At 32.9% G+C, this 14,042-nt stretch overlaps 2 protein-coding genes across 2 annotated transcripts in view; both read left to right on the top strand.

Annotated features, from left to right (window-relative positions):
* The window catches only part of LOC106100403, a 3,957-nt gene extending 2,419 nt beyond the window's left edge, over positions 1-1,538 (top strand). Inside the window, exons 4-8 of the mRNA XM_013279237.1 lie at positions 108-267; positions 346-441; positions 519-617; positions 909-1,120; positions 1,278-1,538. Of these exons, the coding sequence (XP_013134691.1) occupies positions 108-267; positions 346-441; positions 519-617; positions 909-1,120; positions 1,278-1,506 (796 nt within the window). The 3' untranslated portion in view covers positions 1,507-1,538. The remainder of the gene's footprint in view (positions 1-107; positions 268-345; positions 442-518; positions 618-908; positions 1,121-1,277) is intronic.
* A 2,054-nt stretch (positions 1,539-3,592) lies between these two features.
* LOC106100424 (otopetrin-2-like) lies at positions 3,593-13,485 on the top strand. The gene is made up of 15 exons (XM_013279266.1): positions 3,593-3,927; positions 4,226-4,399; positions 8,894-8,942; positions 9,360-9,431; positions 9,573-9,726; positions 10,164-10,269; positions 10,354-10,503; positions 10,591-10,744; positions 10,947-11,143; positions 11,230-11,389; positions 11,469-11,612; positions 11,806-11,911; positions 12,144-12,299; positions 12,629-12,878; positions 13,072-13,485. Exons 1-15 carry the CDS (start codon positions 3,775-3,777, stop codon positions 13,390-13,392), a joined length of 2,346 nt encoding a protein of 781 aa, XP_013134720.1. The 5' UTR covers positions 3,593-3,774; the 3' UTR covers positions 13,393-13,485.
* The last annotated feature ends 557 nt before the right edge of the window (positions 13,486-14,042 follow it).

Raw genomic sequence — 14,042 nt, 5'->3', positions numbered from 1 at the left:
AAACATCCCCATTGTCGAGGAATACTGTTTATATTATATTTTTTAAAGCAAACATATTTTTTGCTTTAAAGTAAGTTTAACAGTGTGTAACCCAAATTTTTTTGCAGCAATGTTCCGATGAGTGACAAAAATCCACATTTCGATTTTTTATACTGCAACGAAAGTGAAGCTGATATGATCAAGTGGAACTCGAAGTTCAAGCAAAAGGGTTTTGAGGTGTCGGCGTCTGACCAATTTAATAAAAAGGCTGAGATTGCTACGAAGAAGGTACCCTATGATTTATTTTGACGTTTAACATAAATATGCAATACATTCAGTCATCATCTGTAAGTTGATTATTTTTAGATCGCTACTGAATTTTACGAATGGTGGTCAAACCTTGGCACTGGCGAGTATAAAAGTGAAATCAAGCGTCCGGAAGACATCGAAGATCTATTTCAGGTTTTTAATAATGTTACTATTTTTTTTTACAATTAAGAGGACCGATTTTAAAATTAATTATAACAAACATTTTGCAGGTTTGGTTCGACGAGCATGCTTCTAGGGGATTGGTACTTGATCCTAAAATTCTTCCTTGTGTTAATCAAAGTATTGCTGATTACGTGGGAGTTCCAAAGGTAACATGAAGTGTTAATTTACGCACATTTTAATTAAATATGAAACACTAAATAATGAAATCATTACATTTGTAATTAATACATAGTTGTGTATAAATAAAAATCCAATTTCGTTGCGTTAAAAGTATAAATGGTATTCATAAAAAGTATTAGCCTTTTTAATAATACTTTTAAAAAAGTTGTTAGCATTCGGTTCATATTTATCCTCCTTCCTTCATTCCAATACTACACAATTTGTTGCGTTCAGTTTTCAAGGTAAATATGAAAAGCTTGTAATTTTTCTTTGTCAAGGCTTCATGTCCAAAAGCACTGAAGAGACAGATATTGTCCGACATAATAGCGGAGAGCAGTCCGGCGCACACGACCGCCTTTGCCACCTGCTTGCCGCAACATCTGAAACACATTCCTCCAAAGAACAACACCAAGAAGATCTGGCAAAATGTTCAGATACCCGATGACCTAAAAACTATGTCTTGTGTATGGTCCGAAATACAACATTTGACGTGAGTACCCTTGGAAACATTATAACAACTTCCTTAAGAAAATAATGTTCGGTTTCAGCGCAATGTAGGATTTTATTTTTCTAACTTACTTCAGTGAATAATATCTACATAATTAGATACATTATTAATTTACTGATTATTTTAATAATATTTTCAGTTCAACAAAGACTTTCTACAACTGGTTGAAACAGAGGCCTCACTTGCCGATGCCGCCTTACCTCGAGTCTCTAGACCAGTCTGGAGAAAAGAAACAATTGTTCGTTGTTCCTTCAGACTTCGTTGTGAAGGAGAAATCATCTACGTCTATCGTACAAGAGTTGGCATTCCCCGTTTCTGAATTTACATTGGAATTAAAAGAAGAATTGAGCAAGATTTTGAACGAATAGTTTTTATTTTGGTAAAGTATGTTATTAAAACTTTCTCTACGATTTTAGTTGTATTTTTCAACTTTAACCATAAGATTTAAATTTAATTTAATTTAATTTAATTTAAGACACGTTAAACAAAACAAAAATCCAGAAGGTGATAAATATTCGATGTAAACAAAACAATTGTGTCCTTGGTAATGACTGCCACTTATCGCACAATTTGACTTCCTTTTCAATACGGATTCCCGGAACCAGTTATTGCGTAATATTTATTAATTGTTTGTATTGGTTTTATTTAAGAACATATACGTAATAACATTTTAGCAGTGGATATCTTTTTACTTTTTAATAGTTCTTGTCCTAAGTTTTTTTTTATATAACATAAGGTGGCAAACGAGCAAGCGGCCACCTGAATCCGCCAAAATGGCGAAGCGACCGCTACCCATAGACATTCGCAACTGCAGATGCGTTGCCTACCCTTATCCGACAGAGGAGACGCACATAAAGAGTATATTTCCCTTCCTATGCATCTCCTCTACCGTTAAATCCACTTCCCCTTCCCATCCTCTCCTTATAAGAAAAGGGTGATAAAGGGCAAGGGATTTAAATTAGGCCTCCGGCACCACACTCATCAGACGAAACACGGAATTGCTTCCATTTCACGCCAGTGTTCTGTGTGGTCCACTACCACCACCATAATGCCACTATTATACCGGGCGTGCCGGCCCATTCGTGCTAAGATGTTAAACCGGGCACTACCACTGTTAAAGTTAAGTTTTATAGGGACATAATAATAATAAAAAAAATGTATTAACACTAATTTAGTTTTGTGCATACGTCACGCGAAATGGTTTTTTAATTTTAATAATGAATTGAAACTAGTTGCACAGAAAAGTTTAAAAAAGTGTTGCAATATCGCCATTTTTATTTGTTTAAAAATTCACAACAAATGGCTGTTTTTAACTCACTTGAATGGATAAAGTAATGAAAAAATGTAACAGCCGATAACAAATGTTTAAACTGTTCGTTTTATTGACTTTAAAATATTTAAAAACATGGTTTGTATTTATTTACAAGCTATTGTTTCGTGAATTCGAATATTACATTTCACGTGAAATAAATCGTTCAACTCAAGGAACAAACTCTAGTTAAAATTTTTATTTCAAAAATGAATAAATAATGTTCTAACATCTACGTCACTTAACAATCTCGCAAGTACAAAACAGTGCATCAGTGTTATTATAAAAGTGCTAATAAACTTTTATTGGCTTAAGCACTAAAATTAGAATATCTACTTGCAAATCCGGTACTGCATTTTTGTTCTTTATCTGTAGATACGTTTTGATTAGATAGATAAGTTTATGGCTGACATCAATTCTTAGTCTGGTTTTAATTTCCACTTAAATATTTATAACAACCCAAATTGTGTTAAAAATAGATTTTAACGTATTAACATATTATCATAATTAGTGTAACTGTAATAGAAGATAAACAGTGCAAAAGAGCTAAAGAAAAGGTCTGTTTGTAATTATTAAGCCTGCTTCTCACAATAGGTAAAACTCAGAACGATCCTCTTTAATTTACAGTTGTACACACGTTGGTTTTATCTGTATTTGTTAATGAATGTTGTTTCAGCGCAGTTAAAACAGAAGGTGTATAGCTGGCATTACCAAGTCAAAAGCTTTCTTTTCCAGTACTAAAACTCTCTCATAAGTGACGGAAACCCACCAAAGACAAATGTCCTCGTAGACGTCAGAAGGTTAATAGAATCTTTGTGCGCCATCCAGTTACCTTATCGAGGATGAAGATGTCTAAGAACGATAGCGCCATACTATCAGATAACTTTGTGTTTGTTTATTAATTAAAATGCATTTGCATTAAATTAAAAAAGAAACCCTTAAAATAATCCAACTTAAAAACGAATTGTTAACAAACATCCTCAGAGCACAGTGGGTCCCAAATATGTAAGGAGTGAACCTAACACCTCGAATTCACGGCTATATTTAAAAATGTAGTAAACACAGGAAGAAGTACCAAATTGATTACGATAATTACAGTATTATAGATATGTCTCGTTCGATATAAATTGATTACGGATAACAATCATTATTTTTTAATAACACATTTGCAAGCAACAAATCGCACTTTGTGTCGTACAAAGAAACTGTTTATCGTGTCAATAATTTAAAATGGCGTTGTTTTATTCCGTTGCGTTGATATAAGGAAAATATTAATTAATAAATATTTTATACATTGTGGTAACATACTTTTCTGTAGAATTAAATAATGGCAGATCCACAAGTGGCTCATAAAGAAGTGATGGACGAAATAGTGAATAGAAAAAAATTAGGTGATAAAAAGTCTCATTCGGAAACATCGCTTCAAAATTTAGAAGATGTTGACGAAAGTGTTATAATAGACGCTGGGAAAGATCCTGGGGTAAGTGTTACGGGAATTTTATTTTTAAATATTAAAAAAATGCTGTGTAGCGTAGTCAAGTGATATACAAAAAAATATTTGGTCACATGATGTATTTTTTATGACAAATGTTAAAAAAAACGTGAAAATCTTTTATAACAATAAATTACGATCACTGAAACTATTTGGTTTGTTTAAAATTAGATTAAGATAAAGGGTTCTATTCTGGCATGCACTTATCTTTTGGATACCAATATACTTCTTAATCCTACATTTTCTTAATTTAGTATGTTATCAATTTAATTTGTATATGCTTTAGGTAGTAAACAAGACTCTTAACGGTGTTGCAAATGAAGATGACGGGGGTGACAGGCGGCGGACGATGTCGACGCCTGGCCCGGTGTCGGGCAGCCTGCTGACGGCGACCGCAGCGCGGGCCGCACGCCGCCGCCCGCCCCGCAGCGTCATGTACGCGCCAGACCTGGAGCGCACTGTGAGTCTCTGACAATGTCACATTTATCATTCCTTAATGTTTGTTTTAAACCTATTTAGTAGGGAGTAATTAAAATTTCAACTGTCTCGATTGACTTGACACAAACTGTGACATGGCTGAATTATGTTTACCATAACAACTCTAGGAAGGAACACTTCAATATCGGTGAAATGTTTAGACTTTATAAGGTCACTATGGAACAGACTAAAGTTTTTTATACTTTTTCCTTTCCTACTATTACTCGGACAAAAAAAAATAGAAATAATATGCCGTTTTAGGACATATAAATCAAAGCACAAAATTCATTTTAACTTCAATAAATAACCTTATATCGAAATATAGTTTTAAAATGCGTATAAATCGAAGTAGCACTTAATAGAAGTGTTCATGATACAACCATACTCATAGTTACATTTAACATGTATATACAACTTCAAAACAAGAACACTTTAAAATAGCATTGAAAGTTTCGCCATCAATTATTTCAAGAAGAAATCATGTAATTATTATCTTGAAGCAGCTTATCTTTATACTAATGATATTGAAATCGAGTAAACACATACATTTCAATAGAAAAGATGGTTAAATATATTTTTCTGTTGTGTGTCCCACTAATTAAATTGATAAAGTATTTTACAAAAGCAAAAGGATCAAGTGAAAATTTGTATTTCAAAAACGTTGTAATTTTTAGAATTATATGCTACTATTTTTAGACTCGGTCACTGTATTTAAATATTATTTAATATTAAACACCAATAGAGATTATAGATTTATCATAAAAGAATTAATTTATATCAAATTCGATAAAAACCACACTGTCTGGGATTAGCTAGTGTTACCTAACACCTTATGTAATAAGAAAAAAAATTGCCTACTGTACAATAAGGGATTTCTCAACTAAAAAATGTTTTCATTTTTGTGCTCATATTTGGATAGAGTAACACTATTTAGTGAGATTTAGGATTAGGGTAGAGAAACGGTCTGTTTCATTCAGTAGAATTAAAAAATGCTAACGGTAAAGAAATATTGTTGTTTCTTTTGTAACTACAATGAAATCCTTTCGTAAATATTTATTAAGTTTTTTAAATCAATTATTATCAAGTGTGAATTTCCAATTTCGTATTCTTCGCAAATCATGCTATCAATCGATTATTTTACGATTACCATTTGATGTTTACTGATTTCTAAAATACTAGGTTTCGCCCACGACTCCCTCTGCTTTGAATTAAAAAAAAATAGTAAGTAGCATATATGTTCTTATAGAGTATCCTCTAAGTTTATGAAAAATTTCATCGTTTACCCTTCAGTAGTTCAGGCTACAAATTCTAACAAACATCCATTCATCTTTTCGCATTTATAAATTTAAGTAAGATTAAGGTAATTAAATCCTTTTGAACAATTTTAATAACATTAAAACATTCAGTTAATTTTTTAATATCATAGATAATAATTAGTCTAGAATTAAAAGAACATATAACGCATTTGCCAAGTTTTTTTTTTTCAAATTCCGCGCGAACGAACTCGCGTCAAAAGCGAGTTTCATAAAAATGTAATTTGAATAAAGTTGTGATACGATGAACTAATAATGCGGGCATTTCCCTGCATCAACACACTTTGATAAGAGACTTGGTTTATTGCTGTTATAATTTGCACACACAAGGAGTTACACTAATTTCTTATCATATCAATACAGACTTATTTTGGGAAATACTTTATTGAGATATTTTTATTATTTTAGATACATGTTGAATACTTATTTCGTTAAATATACAACTTATGGATATGGTTGTTCAAACTTTTTGGTTGTAATTTTCATGTAATACAATGAAAGAATTAACAAATTATTTATGTAGTACATTCTTACTTCATACTAATATTATAAATGTAAAAAATGTGTTGAATGGCTGGTTGGATGGATGTTTGTTAGAGTTTGTAGCCTAAAATGCTAAACGGGTCTCAGTAAAATTTGGCATGGATGTAGAGGATAGTCTGGAAAAACATTTAGGCTACGTGGTTGTGTTGTTTTTTTTAATACCACGCGGACGGGATTGCGGGCGAGAGCTAGTTAAACGTAAAAATAGTAAAAGTACTAAAACACATAATTTATAGTTAATTCGTGATTTATCTCAAGTCAAACATTAAAACCTGATACGATTATCATAAAGTGGTTTAAATTTTATATAATTTTCCATGAAAATGATTTTCTTTATCACGGAAATTGAATTAATTAAATTTTTGATAAATACTTTTTTGCAAAATGAACATTAAGCGGCAAAATTCTTATTAATCAAATTATCATCTAAACCAAATACATCATGATTACGTTATCAATAAATCCACGTAAAGATAAACTATACACGTAATAACTAATCGCTTGCGAGATAAATTACGTGCGTACCGTAAGAGAATATAGTAGGGATAAAATCTCTTAAAAAAAATTTTAATGCTCAATACAAGTTTTAATGCCTGTCCCATCACTGGCTGATAGAAGCTCAGAGGTCAGATAAGGTAACAAAATCAGATATTTCCATCACTTATTTCGCACGTTGGATTGTTATCAGACAATTTACTATTTGGTGGGACAGGCCCTAAATTTCGCTCTAAACACAATGTAGGTTTTGGTTAGTGTAGTTATAGCAGAAACTAGACCGGAACAGATTATAACAGAATTTAGGCAGAAGCTAAAATAATTTGGAATAGTGTATTATATATGTTTATTTGCATTTACAAATAATACATACAGTCTAGTGTTAAATAAAACAAAAAGACAACTATGAATTTGCACTATTAAATACCCTTTACAAAAGCCGAAATCCTTTTTACACCATTTATTATTTTTTTCCTAATTATTCATTGTATTTATTTGTTTCGGTCATTAGTTAAACTATCTCAGATTCTTCAGTGTCTCTTCAATGCAAGAGAAACTGAATTTTTAAAAGCCTACCAATAATATTTGTGATAAGCTGTTTTGCCAAGCTTTCAAAGTAAATTTATTTTAAGCTCCGACCGTAGTTTAAACAACGAATTCGTATATATGGGCGCAATGGGTTGTAATGATTTTTGCATTCGAAACATGTGGATACGACTATATTAAATATATCAAATTATTTAATTAAACTTTTATAAGTTTATCTTCTATTCTAATTTACTATGAGACTAATAGTACTTAATATTGTATTCGTAAATACAATGACAGTTAAAATTTTTATGAATAACTATTACTTCCGTCCTCTAACATTCCAAATTATCAGTTTGATAAGTTGTTTCTTGATTATTCGTTGATTAATCGCTCTATAAGGTCAGTGATTTATCAAGGCCAACTATGACAATATTCAACTAAACTAATTTAAAAACATGCTTAGATTTGTGTCGTAACTCTGAAACGCTTAGCAATACTTTACTTGATAGAATACAGAATTTTAAATCCCTTGTTACAAAAATAAAATGACAAAAAGTTACGTAGTTAAAGGCAGTCCAGTTCCATAGTGGCGAGCGGACGTAGGGCCTGTTTGTGAGGCGGGTCACTCCCGCGCATCCAACTGTAAACCTTTTGAGTCCAGCCGGCCGCGAGCCACCCTCACCCCTCGCGCACCCACCTCCTGTAAATACCGACAGTCGTGCCGCCCCAACGCCTCACCTAATGAAAATTCGATCTCTTTATTTTTATATTCCAATACGTTGACTGCTAACTCACCGCTTAACCAAGTTAATAGAAATATTTATTGGTGTCACCCGAATGCGATAAGAGCGGGGAATAACACGATAGTCGTGATTTGAAATCTAAACACAACACAACGAAGGAATAAAATTTATTAGTAATGAAAGTTTTGGGCTATGATATTTGATAATCTAGGTCTAAGGGTAATGCAATAATGATTTATAGAAGTGCCAACTCTACTTGTACTATAAACTTTTACACAAACACTAAAATAATCAAATATCTCAACTGAACCAATAATCGAACCCTAAGTTACAATAGGTGTCCTAGGCATAATTTTTTCACGTCTAGAATACCGGTATTGTATTAATAATCACTTTTAAACTTAAATCGAAAGCAAAGTTGTTTAGTTTTCCCTTCAATATCGTCACAGCGAGGTATTTTGTGATGCATATTCTTTGAATACTCAAAAAAGGCCTACCTACACTATCAGGGCAAGCGATTTTGAACCCTGACTTCTTTTACTAGGTAATAAAATAGAACAAACTAGTCATTGTGTGATATGAGAGTTCCACAATAATTGCATATTTTTCTGTGAACGCCGGTCCAAAATTTGTAGCATAGGAACGCGGAGCAACGTAATGGGATTATTGTGAAATACAGGCCGGCGTCGATCGAGAGAAACAAGTAACTAATGAAGTTATTAATCCGATTTTAAACGGCTTTCGATGGTCATACGAGTGGTTTTTAGCTCGTTTTTAGGTAGTCCGAATTATTAAAAATATGTTCCTAATATCATTTTCATTATTTAAATATACTGATTTATATGTTTACAGGATTCTACCAGTAAGAGAGATGACGATTCGATTTTAGGAACGCCAATAGGTAATGTTGATTAATTTGTTTGGAAATAATTTTAATAAAAGTACAAATACGAGGGTGAATCAAAAAGTTCTTAGAAGTGCATATATATGAAACCTTTTTGGATCATGTTCGATATTCAGATTAAAGAGTGTCTATTACACTATATTTATGCACACTGTCACTTGTTTTTGTCAGTTCGTTCGCATGTAATAATTTTTTTTAATATTGATTCCAACAATTTTTTGATTCACCCTCGTATATCAAATTCTGCTCACTTACCTTTGGCATTAGCCTCAGAAGTTCATTACAATATAATTGTCATTATAATTTGTGGAATTAAAAGTAAAATATAATTTAATCGCTATCCGTCCTTGGTGTTAATCTAAATCGCATTCCTCAATTACCTTATCACTTAATTATGTTTTCGTACATTTCCAGGAGATCGAAATAGTGCTAGTCCAGTATTATATAATGGCAATATTCGCAATAATGGAGATGCGAAATCTTTAAGTAAGTATCCAAATGTAATTGAATACTAAGTTACACTTGAACGCATCATAGCACATAAGTAATTAATTGAACAATAAATATTGTACGAATGCATTTCGAAGATAAAGTGGCGGCCACGTTTAAGTTCAATGTATATTTCAGGTAACTATCGTGCATATAACACGCTAAATGACGTGCGCGGTGGTACCACTCCTAGGAAACGCTCCGTGGCCACCATGGACGCGCAGTCTCTACGCTCAGTGGATACACACGCTCCTCCGCCAACCAGCCCAGAAGATAACAAGCGTCTTACGTTGTAAGTATAAAAGTAGTTACAAGGAGAACGTTAGTTATGAGTGTGGAAGGGTACAGCGGTAGAGGTAGACCTAGAAAGAAAAGGATGAGTTGCGTGATAGGTAACATGATCAAAAAGGGGGTGATGACTGAGATGACGTATGATAGAGTTATTTGGAGGACAAAAACCTGTTACGCCGATCCTACGGGAGTAGGATAAGGAGGATGATGATGATGGTGAAAAACAATTGATTACTTGAAGACCAAAAGGGGAAACGTTAAAGGAATAAATTATAAATGTCAATTAAGATACAGATAAGAGAATGAGAATGAAAAAATTACCATCGATATTTCAAAAAAATGTTAAGAGAATATAGATCGCTCATTTTTTCTCGTAAATCTTATTATACTGTATATTCTCTACTTTCGCTTCTTTTAAATTCACTTATTACATTACAGGAAATATATGTCGTTAATATTGAGCGGTATGTACGCAATACTGCTGGTGACATTGGGAGTTATTTTCAACCTCGCTGATCCTTTTGTGGATATGCATTTAGCTACGGTAAATTTATTTTAAATTTTACCACCCACCACTATGTTATTTTAATTAACTTCCAATGTGTTATTTTGAAAACATTTCTTTCAGATATACTCATTAATTTTAACGGGCATTGGCTTTCTTTACATGTTGTTTTTACTTATTGATATTGGTAGATACAAAAGTAACGCTCTACAAAACCAAAAAGCCAAAGAAATACACGAAGAGAAGCTTTCCGAATATTATAGGAAACGAGAAGTACGTATTTTTCTTTACATAATTGATCTTTAAGACAATCTATTGAATTTTCATTGCAATTGTTTTAACGAAACCAAATTTTTGTAGGAAGAGTTCGGACCAATAATAGCGGGAGACCGCACGCCCGATAGTTACCGATCACTGAAAATACCATCCGCATTGCTCGTGTCACTGAAACATGACTATTGCTTCAGCCAGGGCCGGCACTCGGGGAGTTTTTACCTTAAATTGGGAGCTGCCGGTAAATTGTAGTTTTTTAGCTCTTGATTTAAAAACAAAGAACTGTTACTTTTAATGGTAGTTAAAATTCTAACTTCGCCTTCGTCGGAATTTCTGGACCATTTATTAAGTTTACAACTGTATAATTTTAAAAATGTAATTCCTTCACCTAGTTATTAATATTTTATCGAATCTGATATAAACATTGATCGTGTAACTTGCAGGTTTTGCCCTGGGACATCTTGTGCATTCAGTCCTGTTGATCACTTTACAAACGAATTATTATCTTGACGACAACATTAATAATGAAGACTGCGTCGACGTACTACGACTTGTTCTCGACGTCGTAAATCCGTTGTATTCTTTCGTTCAACTATATTTTATTTTTAAATATTCCAACGTGATTGTCTTACGAGGGCAGGTGAGAATTACAATTTTTCTTCGTTAAACTAATTTATGACTTCCTTCGTTGCGTTCTATTGCAATATATGTATCAATTTATTACAGGGTTTAGCGCATTTCGGTTTTATGCATATGATTGGCAGTAGTCTTTGTTTTTGGATTGCGACTATTGTTCGAGAAACAGTGTTAGCGTTGACACTATATGCAAATTCGAAATATGGCAATCGAACAAACGGTTATGATGCTGAAGTTAATATAGAACCAGGTTTTTAAACAATTTAATGGTCTTTTCGACTATGTTGTAAAACTATGTTGAATAATAACAATTATTTTATTCTTTTCAGTGTTTACATCAGCAGAGAGTCGTATTTTCGACATCAGTGATCTGTACAACGAACATTGTCAGGGATCCGGCGCTATATCATCTGTATTTGAAAGTGTATCGCCTTATTTGTACCCATTTAGTGTTGAATTCAATATTCTTATAGGTAAATATATTTTACCATGGCTTATTAACATATATCCCTTGAAAGATTTAAGTAAAATAGATTCGAATAGATAATTAAACCTATAGGTTATTTTCTTTTTTTTAATTGTGTTAATACTATTATTATGAATTCATATATTTTTAACAGATCAGTCACATTCCTCTATAAAATTAAATTTAATTTTGTGTTTCAGTCGCGGTATATTATATAATTTGGAGTAACATCGGTCACTGTGAGAACCCAGATGGAGACAAAAGCGAATCAAATTCAAGCTTAGGCGAGAACTATTCAGTGTGCAAGTCTGTATTTATTTATGTAAACTGTTATATAATATACTAGCTGTTTCTCGCGACTTCGTTCACGTGAAATTAAGAAGTATAAGCCTATGTTACTCAGCAACAACGTAGCTTTTGAATAAGAAATGCTTAATATAGTCTCAGTAATTTTTGAATTATTTCAATACCTACAAAAATACAAATCCTTACTCTTTACTAACTATTAATGTTTATCATAAAAAATATTTCACTTCAGGATACCAACCGCAAGTGAGGAGAACGATTATACAAGCAATATGGTTATTTATGCGGACTGCCATGCTTCGAACCGCGGACTTTTTATGGGCTTAGTCATAATTGTTATTGTTGTGGGAATGCTCATTATTGGGTTCGTCTTCAGCAGTGTTGGCGAGTAAGTATTTCAAACAATAAGTAGTTAGTAATATAATATTGTAAATTTTTGTTTTTATAAAAGAAAAGTGCATTGAAGACTACCAAAGATTATTGTACAAATACTAGCTTCCGCCTACTTCGTCCGCATAGAATTAAAAACAAAAACAAAAGTAAGTAGTCTATATGTTTTCCCAGACTATAATCTACGTCTATGTAAAATTTCATAAAGATTAGTTCAGTCGTATAGGCTACTAACTCTTAGAAAACATACATCTATCCATCCAAACATTCTCATGTGTAATATTAGTAAGATTATTCTTAACCCAATTATTTATTATTAAATTACAGTAATTTCCTGGAAGTGGGTTACCTCCTTAACAGCTGCACGAAGCTGGGCCTGCACGTGATAATGCTGTTCGCTGCAGTCATAGCTTACAATCAAACGATCAAGCTGGACATAAACGAACATCCAATCTCCTTGCTGGACGATGTTCTACTATTCATATGCCTGCCAGCTTTCTTCCTAGAGTCAGTGCTGTCACTGGCCGCTACAGTATCAGTAGCAAACATTATCAAATCCATCGATTTCGTAGTAATGGTAAGTTTATTAATACAATAAACATTTTCAAGAGATATGTTTTTTTTTCAATGTTTATGGTTTTATCAAAGTGTCAATCTATTAAAAGGGGATCTTCTGACCTCATACCTTTGACGTTTGAATAAACTGATTTCATTATTAAAACAAATTGGTACTACAAACCGCTTGATTAAGAAAATATGTATTCTTCCAGGTGGTGCAAGTAATCATACAGACATTCTTGTTAGTGGACGGTCTTCGCCGCTGCAGTAACAGCAGAAAACTACGAAGAACGAAGCCCGGCCGAGAGCTAATGATGTTCATGATCATTGCCAACGTAGCAATGTGGCTACACTACTCGTTCTCTTACAAATCACCAGATAGTTTGGATGAAAGATACGAATTCTATGGTAAAATACTATGGAGTATACTCGGCCATATATCTCTACCACTGATAATGTTCTACCGATTCCACTCCAGCGTTTGTTTTGCTGATATATGGAATTCAGCGTATAAACCTGGTTCGGATCATTAAAAGTATAATAGATAGATTAGTTAAAATATTTATACGTTATAAAAGTTAAATAAATTATAGTAAGACATATAATAAATAAACTAATGATAATCGATTATGCAACTTTGAGTTTGAATGCATTTAAACCGATTTGTTTACTCCAACTCTATTATTATCACAAAGTGAATCAGTCCTGAAGTTAGTTTGTCCTAATTGATGACACAATAGAAAAATTAAGATTCCATTAATAATTTTGCATTATTAGAATAAACCAGAAAAGGTCTGCCAACAAGACTAATAAAGAAGGTTTTGACATGATAGCTTCTTGGAGCTAACGCCAATTCTGGGATAAAAGATCATATAAAACCAGAAATCATCCAATGTACAATTATTATGTTACTATGACAATGATAATAATTCTGCAAGAGTTCATACTAATTTACTAGCTTAAATTAGTGTGAAACATAATTAACAGATACGATTAACACTGTAGATAATGTCACCATAAATGATAATATCGTTACACGTACGTGCACGCAGCTCGGCCACAAAGCACGTATCAATGCATCGCCTTAGCCGACGGACTCGGAGAGGCAGTGAATTAATTTCCCTCCGTGTAATGCAATTACCCAATATTAGGTTAAGTACTCGGACGGTCCAGGGGCAGACCG

This window comes from Papilio polytes, unplaced genomic scaffold (assembly GCF_000836215.1).
Source record: "Papilio polytes unplaced genomic scaffold, Ppol_1.0 DF824047.1, whole genome shotgun sequence".
Classification (NCBI taxonomy): Eukaryota; Metazoa; Arthropoda; class Insecta; order Lepidoptera; family Papilionidae; genus Papilio; species Papilio polytes.
The sequence above is the reverse complement of the archived record's forward strand: the minus strand, read 5'-3'. Positions and strand labels throughout refer to the sequence as shown.

Excerpts from the sequence above, each read along its gene's own strand:
- LOC106100424 (XM_013279266.1), top strand. The coding sequence starts at position 3,775 with ATGGCAGATCCACAAGTGGCTCATAAAGAAGTGATGGACGAAATAGTG. Across the intron at positions 9,432-9,572 it reads TGGAGATGCGAAATCTTTAA|GTAACTATCGTGCATATAAC; the intron begins GTAAGTATCCAA and ends TGTATATTTCAG. Across the intron at positions 10,504-10,590 it reads AATATTATAGGAAACGAGAA|GAAGAGTTCGGACCAATAAT; the intron begins GTACGTATTTTT and ends AAATTTTTGTAG.